At 35.2% G+C, this 26,476-nt stretch overlaps 2 protein-coding genes across 5 annotated transcripts; one reads left to right on the forward strand and one right to left on the reverse strand.

Moving 5' to 3' along the window:
* The first annotated feature begins 6,541 nt into the window (after positions 1–6,541).
* Positions 6,542–20,466, forward strand: LOC109178887 (sister chromatid cohesion protein PDS5 homolog A). 3 transcript variants are annotated; one of them, XM_019328432.1, is made up of 34 exons: positions 6,542–6,638; positions 6,769–6,906; positions 7,961–8,164; positions 8,289–8,470; positions 8,636–8,762; positions 8,862–9,080; positions 9,541–9,757; positions 9,837–9,982; positions 10,072–10,217; positions 10,567–10,716; positions 10,828–10,876; positions 10,964–11,155; positions 11,280–11,462; positions 11,862–12,016; positions 12,089–12,215; positions 12,337–12,486; positions 12,588–12,647; positions 12,766–12,902; positions 13,029–13,146; positions 13,289–13,420; positions 13,536–13,735; positions 14,424–14,580; positions 14,790–14,939; positions 15,797–15,874; positions 15,957–16,565; positions 16,644–16,748; positions 17,276–17,358; positions 18,051–18,102; positions 18,446–18,532; positions 18,640–18,677; positions 18,827–18,889; positions 18,990–19,102; positions 19,183–19,601; positions 19,974–20,466. In XM_019328432.1, the coding sequence occupies exons 2-34, from the start codon at positions 6,817–6,819 to the stop codon at positions 20,016–20,018; spliced, it is 4,983 nt and encodes a 1,660-aa protein (XP_019183977.1). In that variant the 5' UTR covers positions 6,542–6,638; positions 6,769–6,816; the 3' UTR covers positions 20,019–20,466. The 3 variants fall into 3 exon arrangements, with proteins under 3 accessions (XP_019183977.1, XP_019183978.1, XP_019183976.1); XM_019328433.1 differs by lacking the exon at positions 6,542–6,638 and having other exon boundaries at positions 6,699–6,906; positions 18,990–19,066; XM_019328431.1 differs by lacking the exon at positions 6,542–6,638 and having other exon boundaries at positions 6,700–6,906.
* An 854-nt stretch (positions 20,467–21,320) lies between these two features.
* Positions 21,321–23,678, reverse strand: LOC109178894 (DNA oxidative demethylase ALKBH2). Of its 2 annotated transcripts, none has more exons than XM_019328443.1 (4): positions 23,335–23,678; positions 22,275–22,391; positions 21,992–22,181; positions 21,321–21,900 (listed from the first exon to the last, which is right to left on the reverse strand). In XM_019328443.1, exons 1-4 carry the CDS (start codon positions 23,668–23,670, stop codon positions 21,704–21,706), a joined length of 840 nt encoding a protein of 279 aa, XP_019183988.1. In that variant the 5' UTR covers positions 23,671–23,678; the 3' UTR covers positions 21,321–21,703. The 2 variants fall into 2 exon arrangements, with proteins under 2 accessions (XP_019183988.1, XP_019183987.1); XM_019328442.1 differs by having other exon boundaries at positions 21,321–21,903.
* Positions 23,679–26,476: the final 2,798 nt, after the last annotated feature.

Genomic DNA, 26,476 nt, shown 5'->3' on the forward strand with positions numbered 1-26,476 from the left:
AAGGTACGGCAGTGGTCCTCGTGGTGGCCATGACGTGATTATGGAGGTTGTGACCTTTGTGTAAGGTTCACGTATTTATTTCTGGGATAACATGTGTTATCCAGGGCATGTGTTGCCATGTGTGATCGGTACCCTCGTGTACTATGAAATCGGTGGTTCTGTTGGAGGGACTGTTGGAGGTGGAACGACGGTTCCTGGGGGAATAAGGCTGGACTTGGTGTACAGGGGTCGTGGAGGTAACGGTTGGAACTAGATATAAGGTTGGGGTAACCATAAGGTTGGAACCGGGCATAAGGAAGGCATATCAATTCGTGATGAGTGATGTCACGAAGGCTTGTGTAGCCGTAGTTATGTATTCTCTATTTGTGACGTGTGATGTCACAAAGGCATGTGTTGCCAATGGTTGTGTCTTTACTCTCTTGTGTTATGCATGTCGGGTGTTAATCTACTGTGTGATGGTAGATTATGCCTCGGGCCATTATTGTGAGTTGTAATTACTTCTTGTGGTCTTGGGATGTGTTCCCGTGTCTTTGTTGTGAGTGCTTAGAGTCTTGTGTTAACTTCTGCTCTTGGTTTTGAACTTATATATATATATATATATATATATATATATATATATATATATATATATATATATACATATATATATATATATATATATATATTCCGTTTCGCAAATGATTTTACACACGTATATTCTATCTATGTATGATATTTCACATGTATTGGTGGGTTACCAGCATTATTCGCTGACCGGGCGTCGTCCCATATTTTATATGTTTCTTTCAGGTGATGAGTAGACGAGAGCGCGGTCTAGAACCTGTTAGCTTAGATCCCTTTATTTTGAGACGTTGTGGCCTGTGTGCCAATGTTAGATATTAGTACTCCTGTTTCTGAATGAATTTAGATTGTGGATTTATGCAGATATTTCGCCTATGCGTTCACCTTTGGGTTGGCGTGGCATAGCACCCCTTTTATTTCCTATTTATGTAATCCATGTTTAGTCTTCCGCTGTGTATGATGTTTTGGCTAGTTATCTACATGTTTAAGGTTTAATTTAGCAGGGGAAATTAGGGGGTGTTACAGTTGGTATCAGAGCCTAGGTTGATAAAGTCTAGACTTCTAAGTGGCTAAGTGTGGTTTGAGACCTTAATGTGACCTTAAGAATCTAAGTGTTATGCTTAGGATTCTAGGATGCGCGGTGAGCTGAGCGTTGTTTTAGCTGTTTGCTTGTTTGTTGCCCTGTTGGTAACCGTGTTGTTGTTGTAGAAGTTTGCGATGCCTCCTCGTCAACGTGTGCGTACTTCCGAGACCCCGACGAATGAGCAGCTTGCCCAGAACCTACAGCAGTTGACGCAGACGATGCAGACTCTTAGTGAGACGTTGCTGAACAACAACCACCACGTGCCACCTCCTGAACCTGCCAGGCATAGGGACATGGGTCGTCTTGTAGCGGGTCACAAACCACCAACCTTCGAGGGTTCCAATGACAACACTTGCTTAGGTGAGAACGTGAGAACAAATCGTGTGCATCCATCTAATATTTTTTAATAGTCTAGATTAGATTAAGTGTGTGCGAATGCGAATTAAATGTGTGCAAACACACTTAATCGCGTGTGCACACATTTAATTCGTGTTCGCACACACTTAATATAATCTAGATCATTAAAAAATATTAGATGGATGCACACGATTTGTTCTCACCTAAGCAAGTGTTCTCATGTGATCCTAAATCTATATATATGTGTGTGGATGAGATCTGGTGCGGAAAATCTCCTAGTTGTGAACATGCTGTGAGATCTGAGTCATTGATCAAATTTAGATCAACGACTCAAATCAATGAAAATTTAAAAAAAAAAAAAAACGCGTCCTGAAAGGAAATGGCAAATGCTAAAAATGGTGCACCTTAAGTTATACAAAGACGCACCTTAAGTGTTAAAATGTCATACATTAAATGTTAAAATGGCGTACCTTAAGTGTTACAAAGATGCACTTTAAGTAGTAAAAAGCATGCACTTTAAGTGTTAAAATGACGCACATTGAGTGTATAACTGACGCACCTTAAATGTTAAAATGACGCACCGTAAGTATTAAAAGGACGCATCTTAAGCTTTTATAATGACGCACTTTAAGTTTCAACAAGAAACGCACCGAGAGTTATCACCTATATAACTGACACAGCTTAATTATTAAATTGGATCACCTTAAGTATTAAAACGACATACCTTAAGCACATAAAATACGCACCTTAAGTTTGAATAATACGCAAAATGATCAAATTATCATCGCATTTTTTTTTAAATATGTGTTCATGTTGGACGTTGATTTTGGCAATCTATCATCTTACCGCATGTTTCACCTGGACTTAGCCTCTGCATCTGATATATATATATATATATATATATATATATATATATATATATATATATATATATATATATATATATATATATATATAAGAGCTCATATGTGGTCATGCCATTAGGTGTGGCGGTGTGGTCGTATCTGTGTCGTTGAATCAGTTTAATCTAACGGCAGTGGCTAATTCTGAGGATTTGAGGATTTTCGCGCGTGGGGGTGTTATGGTAATTACAGTGGCCATTTATAGCGGTCGGGTTCCAGAATACACCAACAGTGTTAACAACATGCACCAATAGTGTAATAAAACACACCACAGTGAAACACACCAATAGTGTATTTCCGAACACTGTATGGTGTATTTTTTCATATCTAATGGCGCATTTTTGGTGATGTGTTCCTAATTTGTGTATGTTTTTTGTTGTACATTTCATAACATGGATTGTGTATATTTGTATAACAATTGGTGCGCCCGCACTGACCACACGGGAAGGCGTTGCCGCACCTGAACTTGGCACCAATGGGAATCTGCAAATACACCAGAGTAAGGCTAATAATGCACCAATTACACAAATAAAACACACAACAATGTGATTTTTCATATTCCGGTGCCTTACGACGATTTTACCCTTGCAGTTCGCTGGGTAGGAGAATGTGCGCAAAAATACTGGAAGAATTTTGATTAATGTGATTCATTGGATCTATCTAATCTAGTGGCCTGTAATTGACTATATGACCACACTTAACAACATGGCCACATGTGATCACCCATATATATATATATATATATATATATATATATATATATATATATATATATATATATATATATATATATATATATATATATATATATATATATATATATATATATATATATATTAGGTGGGCGATGGCTCGAGACTTGGTGAGCCACGTCTAGGTTCCCCTATCGTGCCTATGAGATTTTGGGTTTCCCAGAATTTGAGTTGGGTATATATATATATATATATATATATATATATATATATATATATATACTAATTTTTTACGCGCATTACGCGATTGGGATAATGCCCAATGTTGTTCTTTTAAATAAGTACTTTAAAGTATATCAAGGCAAGATTATATTGGAATTGTTCATGCATAGATAATTGAATGTTATATTTGCGTATTTAAATAGGCAATTCTAAGTTTACAAATGCAAGATAATATAGTCAAGATTGATTATAATTGTCAATAAAATAATTGTATAGGTATGGTTGAAACCAAATACGGGATATAAGGGGGAGCAAATAAAAATTAGGGATAAAATATTAAATATATACTAATATTGAAGAGCTAACTGCTTATTGCCAAACAGGACATCGCAAGATAGTTTCCCACTTCAATTTGTTATGTGATTTGAATACTTGTTTTGTCAATAAATCCCCAAGTAGTTAATATGATTGACTTAATTATATATATTTTTTATTTTTTAAAAACAATTATTATTATTATTATTATTATTATTATTATTATTATTATTATTATTATTATTATTATTATTATTATTATTAAATATATGTATACTCTTAGGTCATTTTATATGTTAATCTAAACAGCTAATTTTTTCAAATATCTTTTTACCAACCGTTGATATAATTCTCTGGTCAAATTCGCTAATATAATTCGCTAACGCTAACCGCTAACTGCTGATTGTCAAACAAGGACATTGCGAGGTAGTTCTCACTTCAATTTGTTGTGTGATTTGAATACTCTCTTTGTCAATAAATCCCTCAAGTGGTTAATATGATTGACTTTATTAATTATATATATATTTTTTTAATTTTTTCATGGTATTAATAAAATACTTGGTAAATAAATATATAGCATCATTTTGTATTATAACTTTGATATTTAATTAAAAATAGTGCACAAAAAATGATAATAGACAATGTAGTGAATATAATCAATTGATGAATTTGAATGTAAAGAATTTTTACATTGGATAAATATTTGAATGTAAAGAAATTTTACATTGGATAAATATAAAGACAATATAACTAATAAAATTATTTCTCTTAATTAATTTATTGATAATGAATAATTTTTTTTTAATAAAGACATTGTAGGGATAATGTAGCAAATATAACCAATTGATGAATTTGAATGTAAACAAATTTTATATTGGAGAAAAATAAATACAATATAACTAATGAAATTATTTCTCTTTATTTAATTTATTGATAATGAATAATTTTTTTTATTAAAGACATTGTAGACACATAATTTTAAATTAAAGAAATGCATATTTATTATTTTTTGTTGTAGCTACTAAATATAGAGTACTAATTATGCCAACTTTGATTGGGATGGGGTTCGAACCTAAGACCTTTCTTATTGAAATCAATGAGTAAGTTAACGGTGAACTAACAAAAATTAACGAAAAAGATAATATTTAACGGAAAAGTTAACGGATAATCATATTCATTAAGGATAAATTATGAAATCTTAAGGAAAAATTAAAATCTAATTAATCTGAGCCATTCATTTGATTAAAAAATGTGACCGCCATTTTTTATACCCATTATAGGCCTAACTCTCTTGGGCTCTTATTAGTGTATATATATATATATATATATATATATATATATATATATATATATATATATAAAAAATCAAAATTCAACTGCTGAAATCTAAATCTTAGATTTGGTCCTTGTTGATTTGAGTAATTAAGTTATTAATAATTATTAGTTCAATTTAAAATCCTTTAAAATTTGATAATTGTTCTAAATAAGGAGAAAATGATAACCTTTCCCAAAAAAAAAAAAAAGGATAAAATGATTTTTTTTTTATATATATATTTGACATTTTTCCTCATAAAATGGTCATACTACTCAGTCTAATAATATTTATTATTATTATTATTATTATTATTATTATTATTATTATTATTATTATTATTATTGTTGTTGTTGTTGTTGTTGTTGTTGTTGTTGTTGTTGTTGTTGTTGTTGTTGTTATTATTATTATTATTATTATTATTATTATTATTATGAATTGAGTTAATTGTTAAAATGGTCCATTGATTATAGTGAAATTATCAATTTGATCATTGTTTTTTTTTTTTTTTTTTTTTTTTTACCTAATTAAGTCCTCAACTTTAAAAATCTTAATCAATTTGGTCATCTGTTTGTTTAGCCGTTAGACGTTCATTTACTTTATACCAAATTAGTAATTTCGATGTAGTCAAGGGATCATTTCGGTCATCATATGTATCATTTTTTCTCTTATTAAACCGAAAGTTAATTACATAAATGGTCCCTTAAGACCTTGACTATACCAATATTACCAATATGGTCTCGAGTAAACAGACGTCTAACGGCTAAACAAATGTAGGACGAAATTGGTTAAGATTTTTAAAGCTGAGGACTTAATTAGGCAAAAAAAAAGTTAAGGACTAAATTGATAATTTTGCTATAGTCAATTTACCATTTTGGTAATTAACTTTTATGAATTTAAGCTCAACACTTTGATTAACTCAGTTTATTACCATCAGTCAAAATGGGTCCAACACGCGTTTTGCATGATTTTGGAGGGATAGACCCATAAATTCTATGCCCATATAGTAATCGAGTTTTTTTGCATGGCCACCCGAGTATTAAAAAAATCTAATCTAATCAAAATCAATTAATTAGTCGATCATCACCCAATTACTTCTCTGTTTGCTCCTTGACTTGTCGACATTGCTATATGCCCTCAGCTCATATGAGTTAGAGCCTCAAGCCTCATATGACGACAAACGCAAGTATCTAGCACCGTTTTCACCTTTCGGCCTTATTAGCTCAGACGTTACCGGATGCCGGCATCCATTATAAGTCACCCCTAAGAAAATCAATACCAAGACCATCCTTCATTGCCAAATTAAGGAATTGTCTCTAAATAAGGATCAAATTATATATAACGTATCAGAGTATATTCCCTTATCTAGTACTATAGAATTTGTCTCAATCATTATTTGACGGTACCTTTTACTCCATGCCACTCGAAGGCCCTTGAATATTGCCTAAACTTGCACATCAAATGCACTACTTGTATTCTTGTTTGAGCTCACGGAGTTGTCACACACTATTTATTCTATGTTAATTGATTCTATATAATTGCTGTATAGTTACAAAAAAAATACAATTTGTGGGAATTGTGGAAAGACTATAAAGTACAAGGGTGTCTAGTGAAAAAATCCCATCCGATAAAGCAACATCCGAGAGATGAATCGGGGGGCGTTTGGCGTGGGGGTGAGAGAGCACTGAGCGGTGGTGAAGTCAAGACTTTACATCACTTTCTTTTTTGAATATTTTCCATTAAAAAAATATAATAAAACATAAATTTGAAGTCTCATTCGGTTTGGCTTGCTTGTCTCAATCTCCCTCTCGAAATTTTTTCCAGAGCTAAATGTGAAAGTCGGCAAATATCGAAGCTCCGAAACGAAACACCATGGCTCAGAATCTTCAAAAGCTCGAAGACCTCGGATCCAAGCTCGACTCTCTTCCCAACACTAAAGACTCTCTCGTTAAGCTCTTAAAGGTTGCACTTTTTTTACTCTTTTGGTTCAAATTCAGTGTAATTTTCTCTCTACATTTGTTACTGTCCTAGTAAAATTCACTTGCTTTTGCTATTTTCATGCTTGATTGTTGCTTTATTTGGGTCCAGTTTGAGGCTTCGGGTGCTTAATTTTGTTCTTTAGGGTTAATGGTAAGTTCGGGCATTTAAGCTGAATTAGGGTTCTTGTTTACCGGATAGTAGGGAAAAGTTGGAATGGTTTGACCTTTTCTTGATTATGCTAAGAAGGTTTTCTGTGGGGATTGTAAAATTTGAGGCTTTATCAGGATGAATTTCATTTTACGGATCTTTGCTACCAATTTAGAATGCACGCTTGTGTTCTTATGGAGAAACCCGATTTCCCCTCTGGGAGGAGCCTTTATTCCTTGAATTTAAGTACATTTTCAAAGCTGTAGCAGAAAACTGGGAAATTGCACAGACCTGGGCACACTGTTTTAGTAATTTTCTTAAATCTGACAAATTTAATAATCCGTATGGCTGTATTACTATGTTATTTCTGAACTACTGTACACAAAATTGTGGATGATGTGTAATGCAAGTGTAACACGTGGAGTTACCTTTAAGCCCTTGTACAAAATGTGTTTATGCCCAAATCGACTTCATGGAATTGCATTAATTGTGATACAACTTTCTCTGAATAACATGTATTTGTGTTTAAATTGACTTCAAGATCTCATTAAATGCTTTCAGAGTCGCAATTTTTGACCGCATCTTCGGCATCGCGTTTCATAAATATAATTCTAAAGCCGCATTTCAGAAACGCGACTGTTACACTTAAGAGCAAAATGTTTTGAAAATAGAATCTTAACAAAATGTTATTAAAACTCCGACATTTAGGAAAGTTCCTAATACTATTGCAAAAAGGAATACTACCTGGAAACTCTGTTGCTGTAATCTAGGGACTGGATGAATGAAAATGAGCTTATTGGCTTGGGTGTTTATTTGTATAATCTCGTTTTACCTGTATAGTCATTCAGGCCATGGCGTAGCTAATTTTTACATGCACTTATACTGACAGCAAGGTTCAACATGCCTTTCTGACTTGGATCAATCACCCCCTAAAGCGGTTTTGGAAGCCATGCAGTCTTTTCAAAAGGCTATTGTTAAACCTGAACTTCTAAAGCATCAAGATAGGGAGGTTAAGCTTCTTGTTGCTACATGTATCTGTGAAATAACAAGAATTACAGCACCTGAGGCTCCCTACAATGATGATGTTCTGAAGGTAATCCTTTAATTTTGAAATGAAACAGTTAACGGAGACAACTTCTTTGTCTATGCATTTGGCGTGTACTTTTCATCATTTTGCAATTTGATATGCTTCTAAATGTCTTTTGATTTATGGTCAGGACATCTTTGATTTGATTGTGAGCACTTTCACTGGACTAAATGATATGAACAATCCATATTTTGGTAGAAAAGTTGTCATTTTAGAGACTGTGGCGAGATACAGATCATGTGTTGTAATGCTGGATCTTGAGTGTGATGATCTCGTCAATGAAATGTTCAGTATTTTTTTCAGGGAAGCCAGGTCTGCATTATTATTTTATGAAGTTTCTATTAATTAGTTTTGGTGTGTGACTTGTTTGACAGTTTTGGAATTCTCAATGTATACCTATATTTAGCAACTCCGTATACACATTAAAATGTTTGTTTCAGTGTTCCCTTTAACTAATTGTTTTATTAACATGTGCAGAGAGGAGCACCCTGAAAATGTTCTAAAATCAATGAAAACAATTATGGCTGTAATCTTAGAAGAAAGTGAGGATATACGGGAGGATCTTTTAGCTATTATTTTGTCTGCTCTAGGACGGAATAAAAAGGTAAGCATTCCTCTCTAGGAGAAAAAGTCAGCTGTTGAAGCTCAAAATTTCCATTTTGTGACCTTTGTGAAGTGCTTAATTGTTAACTTCAACTTCTAGGGAGTAACAATGGCTGGGAGGAGGCTTGCTGTGGATTTGATAGAACAATGTACAGGAAAACTTGAACCTGGCATCAAGCAATTTCTTTTATCTTCAATGTCTGGAGAAAGTAGGCCACATGATTTTGAAATAGATTACCATGAGGTCATTTATGACATTTACGGTTGTGCTCCTCAAATTCTATCAGGAGTTGTTCCCTACCTGACAGGGGAGCTGCTGGTAATACTTTTTGCTTTACCTACATCCTTTTTGTTCATAATCTACCAATCCAACTTCCCATGACCTTATTTCTCATGCATTGCGACTGGCAATAGATTGCAACTTCAGGAAGCAAAAGGGTGAATTTCCCTACTTTCCTTTTGCTAACGTTTCTTTGTGTGCCTGTTGAGGAAGTTGGCATTCTTAGTTTTCCTTTATGGTTGATGTATAAATTGTATTTCCTGTAGGGGACTGATGTTTTTCTGGGGAGATATAGCTAGTAAATTGCTTTGTTATTATATGTGCTCTGTTGATGCTTCTAATAAAATCATACTTATTTAAAAGGACAAAAATAAACTTTGGCATTGTTTAATGCTATTGACTTCCTCTAATCTTAAAATTGCTACTTTAGTAATTTGTGAGGAAAGTTTCTTGATTTCCAGTTTGTAAATTTATTGCTTTCCAAATTTCAATTTTACAGGCTGATCAGCTAGATGTACGATTAAAAGTGGTTAGCTTACTTGGGGATCTCTTTGCTATGCCAAAATATGCAATCACTGAAGCTTTTCAATCATTATTTTTGGAGTTTTTAAAGAGGCTAACTGATAGAATTGTTGAAGTCCGGATGTCTGTCCTTGAAAATGTTAAAGGCTGTTTGCTCTGTGATCCATTTAGAGCTGAAGCTCCGCAGATCATTTGTAAGGAATTTTGATTTGCTTTTTGGATGTGTTTTAAGTTTTTACATTTTGATTCTAATCTGGTATAGATCTTTTCTAGCTGCCTTATGTGAGCGACTATTGGATTATGATGAAAATGTCCGTAAACAAGTAGTTGCTGTGCTCTGTGATGTTGCATGTCGTGCCTTATCCTCAATAGAGGTTGAAAGAATCAAGCTTGTCGCTGACAGACTTCGAGACAAATCTGTATGTTGATCTCTCTTGGAATGCATATTTTGAGCGAGAGTTGATGCTTTATCAGTTCTTCTGACAATACTTTTGAAAAATTTCTCTAGGTCCTTGTTAAAAGATATACAATGGAGAGGCTAGCTGAGATATACAGAAATTATTGTTTGAACTGTTCTACTGACTCACAAAAAAGCTATGAATATGACTGGATCCCTGGGAAGATCTTGAGATGTTTTTATGACAAGGACTTCAGGTAAATTTATCTTGACAACATGGATGAGAAGGATCACATTATGTCCTTGGTTAGGGGAAAATAAAATGGGAATTAAAACCCCATGAGAAGGATCACATTATGTCCTTGGTTAGGGGAAAATAAAATGGGAATTAAAACCCATTACCTTCGTGAAATGGACTTTAACCTCATGTGAGAAACCCTGCAGCATTGGCTATTTCTAATGTTAATACTGGAAATTATAGATTTTTGAAATCTCAATTAGGGGCTATGGTAAAACAATTCACCCTGTTTCAGTATTCTCTCTTTGACTATATGCTTTTGGAACTGGCTGAGATAACATGATTTAACACTATAACCTTTTCTGCAGATCAGATGCTGTTGAACCTGTTCTATGTCTGTCCTTGTTCCCCAATGAGTTTTCTGTCAAGGATAAAGTTAAAAATTGGGTTAGGGTTTTCTCAGGTTTTGACAAAGTTGAGGTCAAGGCTCTTGAGAAGATGTTGGAACAAAAGCAAAGGTTTGTTCATCTGTCTTTTAAATCAGCCATTTCTTTGTGGTTTCTGTTTATTTAATTTGTTTCCTTTTTTTACAATTAGATTAACTTGGAGGTATCTCTTGTTAACTGCAGGTTACAACAAGAGATGAGGAGGTATCTTTCTTTAAGACAGACGCCGCAGGTTTGCAACTTATCAAAGCCTTAAAACTAAATCTATAGTAGGTTACAAGCATATACATAATACGATTGACCTTGACAATTAATGTAGGATGGTGATCCAGCTGAGCTCCAAAAGAAAGTAATGTTATGCTTCCGCATTATGTCACATTGTTTTACTGACACTGCAAAAGCAGAGGAAAACTTTCAGATCCTTGACCAGTTAAAAGATGCCAATGTGTGGAAGATATTAGGAGTTCTCCTTGATCCGAATACCGACTCTCTTCATGCTTGTAACTCTCGGGTGAGGATATAAATCTAAGTTGAATTCTCTCCAGCTTGTGTTGTTCCTTACTCTTCTACTTGTTAAGAAATCAAGTCATAAAATAGCTAGTCATGGGTTATATCTAATAACTTTTATCCCACAGGATGATTTGCTTAAGATCCTTGGTGAGAAGCATCCGCTGTATGATTTCCTGAGCATTCTGTCCTTAAAATGCTCATACATACTTTTCAGTAAGGAGCATGTGCGAGACATCCTTCTGGAGGTCAATTTACATAAAAGTGCTGGAAGTAGCCATCTGATTCTATCATGCATGACTGTACTTGTGGTATTGCACTTATTCCTAATTTACTGGTCTATTTACTTATTTATCCAGTTATGTTCTACTTGTAGCCACGTATCATTTACTTGTAAGGTCTCACTGTAGGCATATGATTCAGTTGTTCCCCACCCCATCCTATGGCAAAGCACAACCCCCCCCCCCCCCCCCCCCCCCAAAAAAAAAAAAATCCAAAAGAAACTAAAAGGGACAGAAAAGTAGTGTAAAAATGGTTGTTGGAAATACATTTTAGAAATTGAACTAGCATTAGTGCTTCAAATAATTATGCTATACAACCCTTGTCTTTATACCTTGTATAGTTAGGTTGTATGTCTTGTGCTTTAATTATTCTTGGTTACCTAAAATCATACCTCATATTTTTCAAATGTTTTTGTGATGCATTTTCAGATTCTTGCACGTTTCAGTCCTCTGCTTCTCAGTGGCCTTGAAGAAAATCTGATACATCTTCTTGAAGATGACAATGAGATAATTAAAGAAGGTGTTCTACATATTTTAGCAAAGGCTGGTGGATCCATTCGAGAACAATTAGGAGTTTCATCAAGGTACATGTTGTACAATGTCTGTTTTATTTCAAGTTGCCTCGCGTTTAATTGAAATTTTGTACTTATTTGCAGATCTTTAGACCTTATGCTTGAGAGGTTCTGTGTTGAGGGTAGTCGGAGGCAGGCAAAGTATGCTGTGCATGCTCTGGCATCAATAACAACAGATGATGGTCTCATGTCACTCTCTGTTTTGTACAAGGTCTGTTAGAACATTACATTTTGCTCTCTCTTCTTGTCTCCTTTAAAGAAACTAATATGGTGTATTGTCCTCTAACTATAATCTGGTGTCAACATTCTTTGGTATTACCCATGGTGTACAGAGGCTTGTTGATATGCTCAAGGAGAAGTCTCATTTGGCTGCTGTTCTGCAGTCTCTTGGATGTATAGCACAAACTGCTATGCCGGTCTTTGAAACAAGGGAAAGTGAGATCGAAGAGTTCATAAAGAAAAGTATATTAGAGTGCAACCAAGTATGCTTGAATTTTCTTTGTCTTATTGACAAGTTGTGTTTGATTTTTCGATTCATTATCTAGTCCATCCTTGTATTAGCTAATGTATGTTTCTTTTTCAGGCATCAACAGATGATGGGAAAGACTCTTGGGGGAATAGGAGTGAGATTTGTTTATTGAAGGTTGGATTTTCAGTTTTTAGCAAGCTGTTTTAATGATTTGTACAAATTCCAAGACTTGATAAACTCATATTTTATTGAAATTAAAGCACTAGCTTGATTAAGTAAAACTTTTTCACAGATTTTTGGCATCAAAACATTGGTCAAAAGCTATTTGCCAGTAAAAGATGCTCATCTTCGTTCGGGGATTGATGACTTGGTGTTGATCCTTAAAAATATTCTCTGCTTTGGTGAAATCTCCAAAGAAATTCAGTCAAGGTAATGTGTAATTTGTGGAATTTGAAAATGTCTTGCCACTGGCAAACTATTAGTTTGGCTGGTTCAGTATTTGGCTTCATAATAAAGGCCGATATGCTTTGGTCTTTTGCTGTTTGATTTTTTCAGTTCAGTAGATAAGGCTCATCTGAGACTTGCTGCAGCAAAGGCTGTTCTTCGCCTATCGAAACACTGGGAGCATAAGATTCCTGTAGATGTCTTTTATTTAACCCTGAGAACTCCAGAGGTGAAGTCTTCTCTTGATATTCTACTTCAAAAATGTTGTATCTCTTTATATTCTACCATCTATAAGATATTTGAGCATAAAAATTTTGAGCCGCAAGTTATACTGAATAAATCTTTTTTATTTCACTGGTTAATGCTAGTAGGCCAATTTCCCTCAAGTAAAAAAGCTATTTCTGAACAAAGTTCACCAGTACATAAAGGACCGGCTTTTGGATCCGAAGTATGCTTGTGCCTTCTTTCTTGACATGAAACCTGAGCAAGTCAATATTGAAGAGGTGGTTCATTACTTCCATATCATTTGGTTGTATTCAGGCTTATTATGGTATAGGGGTTCTTGAAATTCATTGGTTGAGTTATGCTGTGACCCTTTTATTTCCTAACAATTGGCAGGTTAAAAACAACTTAAGTGACATAATTCAGATGTGTCAACAAGGGAAAGCAAGACATCTCTCTTCACAATCTGATGCTAATGCTCCTATGGGCTATCCTGAATACATTTTACCATATTTGGTCCATGCTCTTGCTCATCATCCATTGTTTCCTAACATTGAAGAATGCAAAGATGTTAAAGCATTTGAACCTTTTTATAGGTATATTTCTGTTCTGTGATGGCTGGTTGCTACATACCTAAGAACTAGCTAGAAACAGACTGAACAGCAGTTTATTCACTGTTCTTCAAATTTACTTCAATCCTTTATATCTATGGTTTTCATTCTGAAGAGCTCCTATGGTACAATTATATTTACTTTTCTCCCATTGGTTGTTAACAATTGTGGAAAGTTTACTGGTATGCTGCTATATATATATATATATATATATATATATATATATATATATATATATATATATATATTGTGGTATAGTACCTCTGCTCTTATCTGACAATTACTATACACTAGCATAAAGAATCTTATGTACTCCTTCCATTCTACATAGAGAAACTCTACCTTGTTATTGATTGGAAATGCCCTTATCAAGATGGCCAAACATCCCAAACTAGTTTTCATCACTATTTTATTCATGCCATTAGGATGAAGTAGTATGTATGATGCTACATGCCTATATATTTTTGTCAGGTCATCGATTGTGATACATATAATAAGGGGATTGGAATTTTATCTTTTACTCCTTTGAGAGAGGATTAGCTTGCATAGTGAGGGATAGGGATATTATATATATTACAAATGCCTGCCTTTTTAACATTAAGGTTTAGTTATTAAAAAGGAGTTTTCTTGAAGTTTCAATTTTTTTTAATACCTGGAGGCATCTTCTTTTCAGGCAGTTGCATTTATTCCTCTCAATGTTCATGCATAGAGATGAAGATGGCAAATCTCAAATTAGCAAGGATCAGGAGAAGGAAAGTATTGCAGCAATAAACTCTATTTTGCATAGTGTCAAGCAATCACAAGATGCTGTAGATGCTACAAAATCTAAGGTTGGAAAAAAGCCCTTTTTTGACCTTTCAGATCCTGTAAATAAATTTTATCAATTTCCATCACCTTGTTTTTATCTTCTATGTCTCCTTCTGAGGTACCTAACAGTTAACCAAGAACCTAAAATGTTATTTCGCAAAGAAGATTGAGAAAAGTGCCAATTATTAATTTGAATATTGAACGAGATTATAATGTGCATCAATTTTTGTAGAACTTGTATGGTATTTCCGACCTTGGCCTTTCAATCATAAAGCGCTTGGCCTCAAAACAAGATGATGCTCTGGAATTGAACACACTGGTGCCACTACCTACAATGCTTTTCAAACAGCCTGAGAAGGATGAAGGAAATGACACTTCTCCGGTATGTTCCTTGTTATTTTCAATCTGGTCAGAGTCCTTATTTGTTCCGTGTATCATGAGTTGAATTCCTTAAAATTAAGTTTCTTTAGTGATTGGGTTTAGATGTTAAGTGGGTTTCATATTTTGTTTTTTCCTGAACTATGAACACCTCCTTTTCTGCATGGTTCCACAGCTACTGACATTGCATTTATAACTAAGTTCTCTGTGCCTTTCTGTCAGAACCTTCCTTATCATACAAAAAACAGGAGTTTTTAGAAACTAGAATTATAGTAGATACCCTTTCAAAAAAAGAATTATAATAGATACAATAATCTGATTCCAGACATCGTGCATTGAAGAATGGGATATGTCCGTTTTTCTCTGTACTAGGACATACTTCTATGCTCGATTTATATTGCTGTTTGTTTTTTTAATTAAATATCTGGTAGTAGAGCTGGAGGTCAAGTGTTTAATGCCCAAAGGACCTTCCGTATTGTCCTGTGGGCATCTTTTGAACTGAATTTATGATGGACAATTTGATCAGCCAGTGGGCTCTTCAATTACACTACAAGGATCCACCACAATAATTTTCTTCCTTTCAGTATTGAGGTTCCCTGTTTGATGTTGCTTCAAGATTTCATGATGGAATATGCATCAGTTTGTTGCTAGTTATTTTCTGTGGTTGATCTTCGCTAACTTTCAATATTTTGTGCAACTTCTTGGCCTTAATGGAAACTTGTTTGGCACGGTTACTCTTTAAATGAAGGAACCCAGCTAGAAATGGGGAAACTATTCCTAATTCGTAGCTTTCCCATTGGTGAAAAGGAAGTATTACATTTTGCTGCTGGTTTAGGTTGTTGACACTGTATTTGATGACAGGTTGAAGAACAGACATGGCTGACTGATGAGAAAGTCTTGGTCCAATTTGAGACACTTATGTTGGAAACTAATGGAAAAGTAAGCTCTTTGTTACCTTTCAGTTACAGTGATATGGTGATTGGTATATATTCTTACATTTCTGCTATTTTGCACTCTTCAGGTTAATGCTGAAATTACTGAATCTGACATAATGAAAGATATTGAAACAGATGGAAATGAGATGCCTTTAGGGAAAATTATGAAACGGCTAAAAGCCAAGGGATCCAAGGCTCGCAATGAGGTAAAGAATGAATCTACCCTTGCTGAGGTGAAAAATGATGTGGATGATGATATCTTGAAAATGGTGAGGGAAATTAATTCAGACAGTGTTGTCAATCCTAATAAGTTTGAATCAAGCAATGGCCATGAGTATGTTGGAAAAGTAAAAAGCAGTACCAAACATCAAAAAAGAAAAACAGATGGTAGTGATTCGACAGATGGTCCTGTTCCTAAAAAGCGGAGGTCATCTGCTCAGGCTCTTAAGCCATCTCCCGCATCAAAGAATGAGAAGCCTAACAAGAAGCTTAAGGCAAGTGCCTCAAACTCCACTGAAGGGGATGATGACCTTCACTCTGTTTCAGAAGATAAGTCGTTGGAAGAAGATACTGTTTCAGAAGATAAGTTGTTGAACTCATGCATCCGCAAGAATTCAACCCCTTCAGCAAAAAGAAAGCGGAAGGTTTCGGATTTGGACCATGAAGTTGACACTAAGGACTACCATGAAGTGAAAGTAAGCTTCTTTACAAGTAAAACTGGTTGCATTGCAGCTATAAATTCTTGTCCTCAACTGAATTCCCCATTTTTACAGAAGTCTAAAGAAAATATTGCAACTGATGGGACACATATCTCAAATGATTCCAAGTCAGGATCTATGAAGAAGCAGAAGAGGAGAAACATTTCTGGGTTGGCAAAGGTTATTGTGTTCAATATCTTTGACTCTAATTTGATGCATCTCTTTTGAATAGCTTGGCATGGTTGATAGTAGTTCACTAGTTTGCTACATCTCAAAAATTTCAAGTTACTAGGCATGTAGTAACCATTTGTGTGTGTGTGTGTTCTTCAATCTGCAGTGTGGGCTTTAGCCTGCTGCTTAAATATTAGTATCTGATGCTTTGTTGATATGTAGAACGATAAATGTCTCCCCCCTCTACTAACATAAGTTCTTAAATGAGAACAATTCAATTTGATTTTAGTCATTGGAGAATTTGTTTTCTTTTATTACGATGCTAAATAAACTGACAAATGTCCTTCCTATCTAAAGAGATTTTTCTTTTTCTATTTGGGAATATTTTTGTACTTTTGTGTTTTTTCTATTGTTTCTAGCAATGGTTTTTCTAATTGTCCTTTGATTTTCTTTATTCATTGGAATGATTCTATTTGGTGTGTCTGCAGTTTGTTTGTGTGTTTAATACTTAAATGCTGCTTTTGTATCTACTCTAGTGCACTTCGAAGGGTGGCGAAAGTCCAACCACGGAGGACTTGATTGGTTGCCGAATAAAAGTTTGGTGGCCCATGGATAAGCAGTAAGTCACTTGAATCAAAATTTTAATCTTATTTATCAAGACATTTGGAAGGGCTTTGGACTGTAATAAATGATTATGCACATTTATGTGGGCCAACACCTGGTGTTGCCTTGCCTCTTTCTATTATCTTCTTATATTGGCATTGTTCTGATGGTATTGCTTTTCCTTGTCAATCCTTGCGACTCGTATGATTCACCTCTTTGGTTCATTTCCCTTTTTCCTTAAAATATTATACATGGTGATATGTAATTCCAGAGGTCCTTTTTTTGGGGGATAGTCTGGGTTGAATGAGATTACTTCTTTTTGCTATGTTTATTTATCTTCATCTTGTAGAATGATTCCATTGTCCTTTATGGATATTTTTGGTCTAACAAGGGCACTCTTTCATTCTTTTCTTATTTATCCCCAACTTGTAAAATTTCCCCGAACGGAACTGCATTTAATGTGTTAGAAAAAGTGTTCTTCAGTTTGGTGGCTGACTTGGTTCTATCTGGCCTCTTGTTTAGCTATTATGTTTCTTTTCTTCGGAACATCAATCATACTCTTTAACTTCATAGTGGTATCTACTGATGAGAAAAGAAAGTATCCAGTAGCTTGTATTTCTTGTTTTCTCCTTTCTTGCCTTCTGGTGTCTCATTGGTGCACTGTTCCGTACACACTAACTTTGTTTTCTACTTTCCATGACACTTCAGGTTCTATGAAGGAGTTATAAAGTCCTTCGACACCCAGAAGAAAAAACATGTGGTAAGCTGCATTTTATTAATCCTCTAATTTTTAAGTATGTTGGACAGTTTTGTGTATCACATCTGTTAGGATCAAACGCTTATCACTACGCCAAAAGCTATAGCTCACAGCGAAGGCGCAACTTTATTTCCTTATATAGTTATATGCCGCCACCACATTTTCGAGAGGCAGGGTGCTGGACTTAGCCCTTTACTGAACCGGGCTCTGCCCAACAATTTCCCTAGCCACGAATTGTTGGACTTGGCCCTTCACTGGTCTCTGCCCAACAACATCAATGCTCACATTATTCTTTTGTAATTTCACTTGATTCATGGGTGTCTTTCATTGTTAATTTCTGTGAAAGATATTATATAATGATGGAGATGTTGAAGTCCTCCGGTTGGATAAGGAGCGCTGGGAGCTTGTTGATGGTGGAGAGAAGCCTGTTAAGGTCAGGAGGAGTTTTCTATAAATATTATTCTGTGAATGAGTTTCACCACTAATCTCCACTGCATCGTTAGTTTTGATTCAGTATCTGATACTTGACATTATCTGCAGCGATCAAAATCGTCAAAGAGTGCATCGTCCAAGGGAGTGTAAGTCCTTCGTTTCTTTTCTAGTTTCATGGCAGTATTATTGGAATTTGATGCTCTAATCAGCTTACTGCATGATGCTCGAAGGCTCTAAGTTTTATTCACTGCAAGAGAATTACGTACTATATTTTTTTCATGTTACTGTTGTGCAGATCTGGTGATAAGAAAGGGAGATCTTCGGGTGGATCTGGGCAAAAGAAAGTGATGAGTCATATGTGAGTTTGCCATTGCAGTTCAGCCAAAGAGCCAGTAGATTATGTTTGTGTCTTCGTTTCTTTTCCATCTTCTATATGCTTTTACCTAATTGCCTTGCAGGTCTCCATTATCACAAGTAAGAGGGAAGAGAACTCCAAGAAAGAATTTGAAATACGGACAAAAAGGCATATCAAAGAGTAGGTCCCTAGTTGATTATTTCGAATCAGATAAAGGTTTGAATCAGTTCTAAAAACCACTTTCAGTTTGTTATTGAAATGTAAAATATGATTGAGCTTTCCTAATTTTCCTGAAGGCAAACGAGAAGAAATCATGGAGAAGAGTTTATCTGACCACGAGCAGTCTGAGAAGGACGACGAAATATCACTTTCTGATGGGAAACGAGGTGATGATGATGATGCTGAGAATGAATCGGGTGACGTGGGAGAGTCCAAAGAGGAAAGCCAATCTGAAAATAAAGAAGCGGAAGAACCAGGCACTCCCCACGATGCACCCGTGTCTGATGAACAAGAAATGTCGTCTTCTTCAGATGAGAAACCACAGGAAGAGATATCGGCAGAAAAGTGTTCAGACGAGGAGCATGAAGTCGAGGAGAAACCAGATAGTCCAGGCAGTCCAATGGATGATGAAGCAGGAAGCCATCCCACAGATGAAGATGAATCTGAAGAGACTACTACTCCTGCCGACGCAGATTTTTCTGACGATGAGACTCTTGTATGAAATTCCCAGATTTACATCTTAACTCGTAGATTAATTTTAGAGTTAATACCTCCAATGGTCCTCCGACTATTAGTGATTTACCAGCTGTGGTCATCCGAGTTTTAAATGACCTCCATTGATCCTCCATGTTTTAAAAAATAACCACCACCCGTGGTCCTAATTCTTAAAAAACTCTGAGTTTAAAATGACCACAAGACGTCCTAAAAGAACTACGGGTGGTTATTTTTTAAAACATGGAGGATCATTGGAGGTCATTTAAAACTTGGATGTCCACAGTTGGTAAATCGCTAATACTCAGAGGACCATTGGAGGTATTAACTCATTAATTTTATGAATATTGACCGATACGACTTTGGTGAATTGCAGAGCATGTGGAAGCGTCGGGTAGGGAAACCAGCTCAGAGGAAATGAGTGAGCAGACAGCAGCAGTAAATGGCTTATTCTATGAACCAGTTTAGCGACAAGTGCAGCCCCCGGGCAGTCTCCATGTACTATTATTTTAGATGACCTAGTAGAAGATTTAGCCATTAATCCTCGAAAATAATCATAAATTGTGAAGTACAGATAACCTTTATAGCAAACGGTAGCGCAAAGGATGGATGGAGTTTAGCGTTTAGCATAATTATGGCTCCCAACGACATTTGTGTAGCTGTCCTGAGCCGTGTTGTTGTAGTCGACTTTTAGGCCTCCTGTACAGCTCTAATGTAGCAAGCAAGATAGCCGCCACCACAATTTACCCAGTTAGCTTTACCTACCTTGTGCAGGAGCTTAGGTTTTGTTGTACTATTGCTTTTTTGAGTTTTGTATATCTGCCATTCCCTATACAAAGTAATATCATTTGCATTTGTGGGTGCGTAAATCGTCGTCTAGAGACTAGAGCATCCATTGCCCATTGTTGTCTCTAGATTTCTACTTAGATTACATGTTGGATATGAGCTTTGGTTTAAACTGGCTGAGGCAATTCTGGTTGTGTCAATGTCATGACATGGTGTGGTATTTAGGGAAATTGACATTTTTCAATAGGTTTGGATAAAAATGAAAAGATATTGAATTTTTAGGCAAAATTCCCATGTGGGTTACAATTGCTTCCAGTCATGGATATTATTGGTGTTACCCTGCCATGTTTTATGTAGAAAAAAGTTTCATTTTTGGCTTTACACTTTCAAATCCAAGCCACGCCTGATGTGGTATGTATGCTAAACAGCTTTTAAGTCTTGTCCATACCGTGGGCCGGCCTTATTTTCAAGAGGTGATTTCGAGAATCAACCAACCGAAAAATGTGTAGTCCAGGTGACTCACAACCTCCCTCTCGCCCAAATGAAATGGGATGAATCAAATCAATAAGCTTTTTGATTGATTCAGGGAGCAACGAAGCCAAATTCAATCAAGGCATGGGTGCTTACTTTTTCTGAGGCTGGCCCAATTAAAGGATAAAATGCTAACCATATTAATTTCTCTATACAATAGGGGATTTAGAACTTTTGACCTCTCTAAGGGATGAAAGTGCATGAGTATTCACGTCAATTAAGCTGGTTGGTGTTCTAAATAAACTAACCATAGAAAACATCTTTAAACTTGTACCATACATAAACTAATTTTTGTTCATCTTGCGCTAACCCAAATAAAGCGTAAAATGCTGGCTATATTGATTTTTTTATACAAGAGGAAATTTGGAACTTCTGATCTTTTTTAAGGGATAAAAGTGCATTCACGTTAACCAAGCTGATTAAATAGTATTGTCTTTAATTGGTACGTAAGTTAAATTTGGATTCCAAATTCTATTGGTGCTACACAGCGTAAGAAATGAGCCATATCTGCCTTTAAGTGACAGGTCATGTTTAGGCCTTATCAACCCTGCACAAAAATGATTACACCAACTCATAAAAGACTCATATCAGACCTTGGGATTTTGTGACCTTGATGAGCTCCTATGCTGTCTTACTCAACACCCATAGCCTTCAAGACTTGCACCAAAACTCAAATCTAGCAGTTAACCATGTTCAACTGTGAACTCCATTTTCTCAAAAACGTGTCAACTTTCTTACAGCAACTTCGACTTGGTATGGCATCCATCACACAAGTAATTTTCCAACCAATCAAAGAATGCACCTGAAGGTGAGGTTAATCCGTACAGCCTCTACTTTTGCACGCTTTGGTACCGAGTGGAGCCAATCCCGTTGAGTATAGCCTCTCATCACCAACAGTGACCCATTCTTTAGCGCAAAATGGTGTTGCTCAGAGTTATCATGCTTTTTAGATCGCTTGCTGGGAGGTTCACCCTCAGCGTTTTTACCTGCTATGTTAGTTAAACACAATCAGAACACGGCCAACTGAATTCATAGTATTGAAACGTAGAGTGTGAACAAGTCACTGAATGCAAATACCTCGGGATGTTTTATTTGGCTTCTTTTTCAAGAAGAAATCGCGTTCGCATCCAAAAGAAACAGAGGCGATTTCGGGAGTTGGTCCATAAAGTTTCTCATCGTCAGAATGCCAGCCAACATAGTCATTTCCACCCTTGTACCTATTCAAAAGCAAGCTGTTGAAGTGGCTTCCAGGAATAGCTTTATGAACCTATGGGATAAAACATAAAATGTTGACAACTAAGATATATCTATCTCAACACGAAGCATTTGAAGAGTGAAGATTGAACTGAAGTGAGCTTACTGCATCTAGAATCTCCTTGAGAGGAGGGAATTCATCCCAAGAATAAGCGTGGGGCTTATATCCACTGTAAACCAGCTCGGACAATCCTTCACTAGCAACATAGCAAGTGTCTCTAGGCTGCAGTAGCTTAAACAATGAGTACTACTATTTCTCCAAAAGGAAGTGCTTTACAAAACGGGAAAATCCAAAGAGGATAAAGATTTTATCTTTTCTTAGTTACAGATGCCAAGGTTGTTTTATTTTTTGCGGTGCCCAATCTATAGCTTGTAATTGGATTGAGACAAGTTCATATGTTAGATTTTCTTGAAACATCTTAGCGAGGGTGAGATATCTGTTTATCTCAAAAAATTTTTGGAAGTCACACCTAAAGCTAACTATCAGTCTATCAGCACGCAAAGAAACTGTTAGTTTCAAGACTAATCAATATAATCCATGACGAAACCAGACCTTCACTCTTTCTGCAAATTCCAGCTATTCTGAAATAAAGTTGGAAAGGAGAAAGGGATTTTCCAATGAAATTAGAACATCTAGTGCAGCCGGATCAAACATCTAAGCAATTCTGGATTGATGCTTCCTGAGGATTGAACCCCACTTCGAATTCTATTAGAATCATGCGTTTACTACTATGCCAAAAACGCAACTTTATTCCTTATAGACAGCCACATTTTTGAGATACACCTCCGCCAACAAGGCCCTTTTACCCACTTCCTCACAACAAATTCCCTTTCTTTGCTTCCAGAATAGAATTTAGAAACCCAAGCATGATGAGGATCACAAAGAAATTTTCATGGAAGTTAAACCAAAAGCCATATACTACATGATCCTCACTTCCCAGTATTACATTCAAGTCCCTACTAAAATCCATAAATTCAGCAAAATAAATCCATATTGATCAAACTACAGACCTCCTGGTGTTCATTACAACAATATCACTAACCACAATCTAGTTTTTTCAACTATTTATGGAGCAAAATTGACCGTTAATTATTCGTCAATTCATGATCAAAGTTCAAATAAAATAAAAATAATAAAATCAGTGTATGAAAAATGCTGCATAAACCTGAAGAAATGGTCGGCCGAATACGCGAATGGTGGGTCGGGTCCAAGGGATGTGTTTGTTAAGGTATTCCAAATATTCCCAAGATTGGTCGTAGGACATGAATCTGGGTATGTAAATCACCTCGCTTCCATTTCCAAGATCAAATTCTTTCCTTGAATTTCTTCTTCTTCGAGCTTCCTCTTCCTCCTCATTCTTAGTCTCACTCTCGGGTTGGCTGCTGCTCTCTGGCTTTAGGTTCAGCTCCGTCGCCATTTTAGAGGGAAATAATGGAGCGGAAGATGACGGAACGCAACACGTCTGTGGTTTGTTTAGCCCTTTTGGGTTCCATACTTCCATAACGGGTCAAGGCCGGTGTCAATAAAACCGGCAAATTATATTATGCACTGCATAATATATTATGCACGGCGCGTTTTTTTTTAAAAATGAAAATAAACCGTGTTTGTTTCCGCCGTTTCGCACCCTTTTGCAAAAAGTAACTTTGTTATTCAGTGTCATTTTGTATACACTGCAGTTTCAGTTCAACACAACTACAGTTTCATTTCGATATAACTATAGTTTCATTCGATATTTATAGACTCAAATATGTGAAAATGTTATTTAATTTTATTTTATATACACTATAGTTTCATTAAAACACAACTACATGATCATTTTGATATAATTACAGCTTCATTGTACAATATACACTCAAATATGTGAAATGTTATTCAGATTCATTTTATATACACTGCAGTTTCATTTCACTATAACTACAGTATCATTTTGATATAACTGCAGTGTCGGTTTAGATATATTATAGTGTCAGTTGGTATTTAATACACCAAACAAACGAACTCCGTTAACTCTAACGGCGGGCCGTTTCTTTACTTAAAGAAACGGCGCCGTTTTTTACCGCGGTGCACATGCACCGCGGTCTATAATATAACGACCGAATAAAACCGGCAATTTATATTGTGAACCACCCAGACACAAAACGCGCGCGTTTCATGCTGATGCCATTTCGTTCATCCGAACAGATCAAACCTCATTATGTGTATTCAGTTAAAATTTTATGTGTATTCAGTTAAGAGTTTATGTGTATTATGTTAACCAAACCCATTATGTGTTTTTTTTTTTTTTTTTTTGGAAAGCCCATTATGTGTATTCAGTTAAAAGTTTATGTGTATTGTGTTATGAGTTATGTGTATTATGTATTCTGTTATGAGTTTATGTGCATTCGAAACATTAGATTTTTTTTTAACAACTTAACAAAACGACGTCGTTTTGGGAGGCGCGAGGTGCACAGTATAACAATTGAATAAAACCATGTTAAAGGATCGATCAAGACTGTATTATGCAAATTATACTATTGACCAAGTTCACCTTAATTGTGTATCTTAAATGACGTTTAAATTATGTATTTGTTATTAATACATTATTATATACTTTCAGTTAACCTATTATATACATGTAATAATTACATAATTTATTAACTGAGATTACATAATCTCTATTATAATAAAGCAGAAATTTTTAGAAAATAAAATTAGAAAAAAATTCTCTATTATAATAAAGCAGAAACTTTTAGAAAATAAAATTAGAAAAAAAAAAAAATTCTCGCCCAAAAGAGTATTCTCAAACCTCAAAAATTCTTTTAATTACATTACCAATAAAATGCAGGCTTAATATTATATATATCAGAGACATCAAATTTGTCCTACACTATTTTTGAAAAAAGAGATTTTAAACTTCTAAACTACTAAGAAAATGAAGAAGCTTACAAGTTCTGTTCATATAGGATCCAAGCAAAAAAATGAAGACAACAACAAAGGTAAGTATAACATTCATGTATTTGTTAATCATTTTCTAAGTTGGTTTTATGCTTTGCACTTACACATAGTCGCTTACAAATATTGTATGCTTAACCTTTACGTTATACCTTATCTTTATCTTTGTATAAACCTTCGTACAATGTAGAAGAATGTCTTCTTAAAAATGTAGAAGAATGTCTTCTTAAAAATGTACAAATGTAGAAGAATGTACAAAGAGATTGGAATACAATTCTCATATTTAATGTAATACCAGTCTAAAAAAACTGACATACATAAATGCATGAAGGATTTTTGTAGGCAATTTTCCATATATATGTCAAAGCCATGGCTGTATATATAATTATAATAATAACAACTAGTATTTGTCCCGTGCGATGCACGTAAAAGTATATGTTATATTATTATAATTATATATTATTAAAAATTATATCAAATGAGTATAGTATTACTATTATCTATTAGTTATAAAAAAAGTTCTATTATAATTTCATATATACATATATAAAGAAGAATGTTGTTCATATATACTTTAAAGATAGAATTAACATTTGATCAATTTAATTTATAAAATAGTCCTAACTACAAATATAATAAGTACAACAAACTTTGTAAAACTTATATAAAATCAATGAACTATAAGGTTCTACTTACAAATGTGTAATTTATTTAGCTATACTATATTATTATAGAAATTTAGTACATAATTATATTACACATATCTTATGTATAAATACATTAATCCACAGAATTAAAATCTGACCACACAATTAATAGAATTGCTTAATAATTAAGCTGTTTTTTGGGCCTAAACATATATATAATTTTAATTTTATGGCCCAAAAGAAGCCCATAAGAATACTCGGCCCATACTTAACCCAATCCCTATATATAAAAGCAGGAAAACGTTTCCTCTGCTTCATTCTTCGGTTTCTTCCGAAGTCGCGGCTTCTCTCTTCGTGATAGTCTACTTCTCTTCTTCTCCTCGTGGCGCAGAAACCCTAGATGGCCGATTAGTAGATTCATCTCACTTTTGCCGGATTCTGGGTTTCTACGGTGGATTTGAGGGCCATCCGAAACGCTATTAGGTTGTACCTATGGGTTTCCTCTCTTTCTTAGTATTATTTGTTTACCAACTTTCCGTTTTCTCGGGTGTGGTTTGTCTTTTTCAGAACCAGAAGGGTTTCATCATTTCCTCTGCGGCGCTTTGGGGTAACGGAAGATTTCATAGGCCTCTCGTGCGTGGGTGGATTCACGGTCATACACGGCGGTGCGTGTAGCCCCAGACTCCATATAATTTACTGTACAAATTTATTATTTTTATGTTGGATTCT

The sequence above is a fragment of the Ipomoea nil genome, unplaced genomic scaffold (assembly GCF_001879475.1).
Source record: "Ipomoea nil cultivar Tokyo-kokei standard unplaced genomic scaffold, Asagao_1.1 scaffold0873, whole genome shotgun sequence".
Lineage (NCBI taxonomy): Eukaryota > Viridiplantae > Streptophyta > Magnoliopsida > Solanales > Convolvulaceae > Ipomoea > Ipomoea nil.

Excerpts from the sequence above, each read along its gene's own strand:
- LOC109178887 (XM_019328432.1), top strand. The coding sequence starts at position 6,817 with ATGGCTCAGAATCTTCAAAAGCTCGAAGACCTCGGATCCAAGCTCGAC. Across the intron at positions 9,983-10,071 it reads ACAGACTTCGAGACAAATCT|GTCCTTGTTAAAAGATATAC; the intron begins GTATGTTGATCT and ends AAATTTCTCTAG. Across the intron at positions 16,566-16,643 it reads AGGACTACCATGAAGTGAAA|AAGTCTAAAGAAAATATTGC; the intron begins GTAAGCTTCTTT and ends CCATTTTTACAG.
- LOC109178894 (XM_019328442.1), bottom strand. The coding sequence starts at position 23,670 with ATGGAAGTATGGAACCCAAAAGGGCTAAACAAACCACAGACGTGTTGC. Across the intron at positions 22,392-23,334 it reads TCGGCCGACCATTTCTTCAG|CCTAGAGACACTTGCTATGT; the intron begins GTTTATGCAGCA and ends AAGCTACTGCAG. Across the intron at positions 22,182-22,274 it reads TCAAGGAGATTCTAGATGCA|GTTCATAAAGCTATTCCTGG; the intron begins GTAAGCTCACTT and ends TTTATCCCATAG.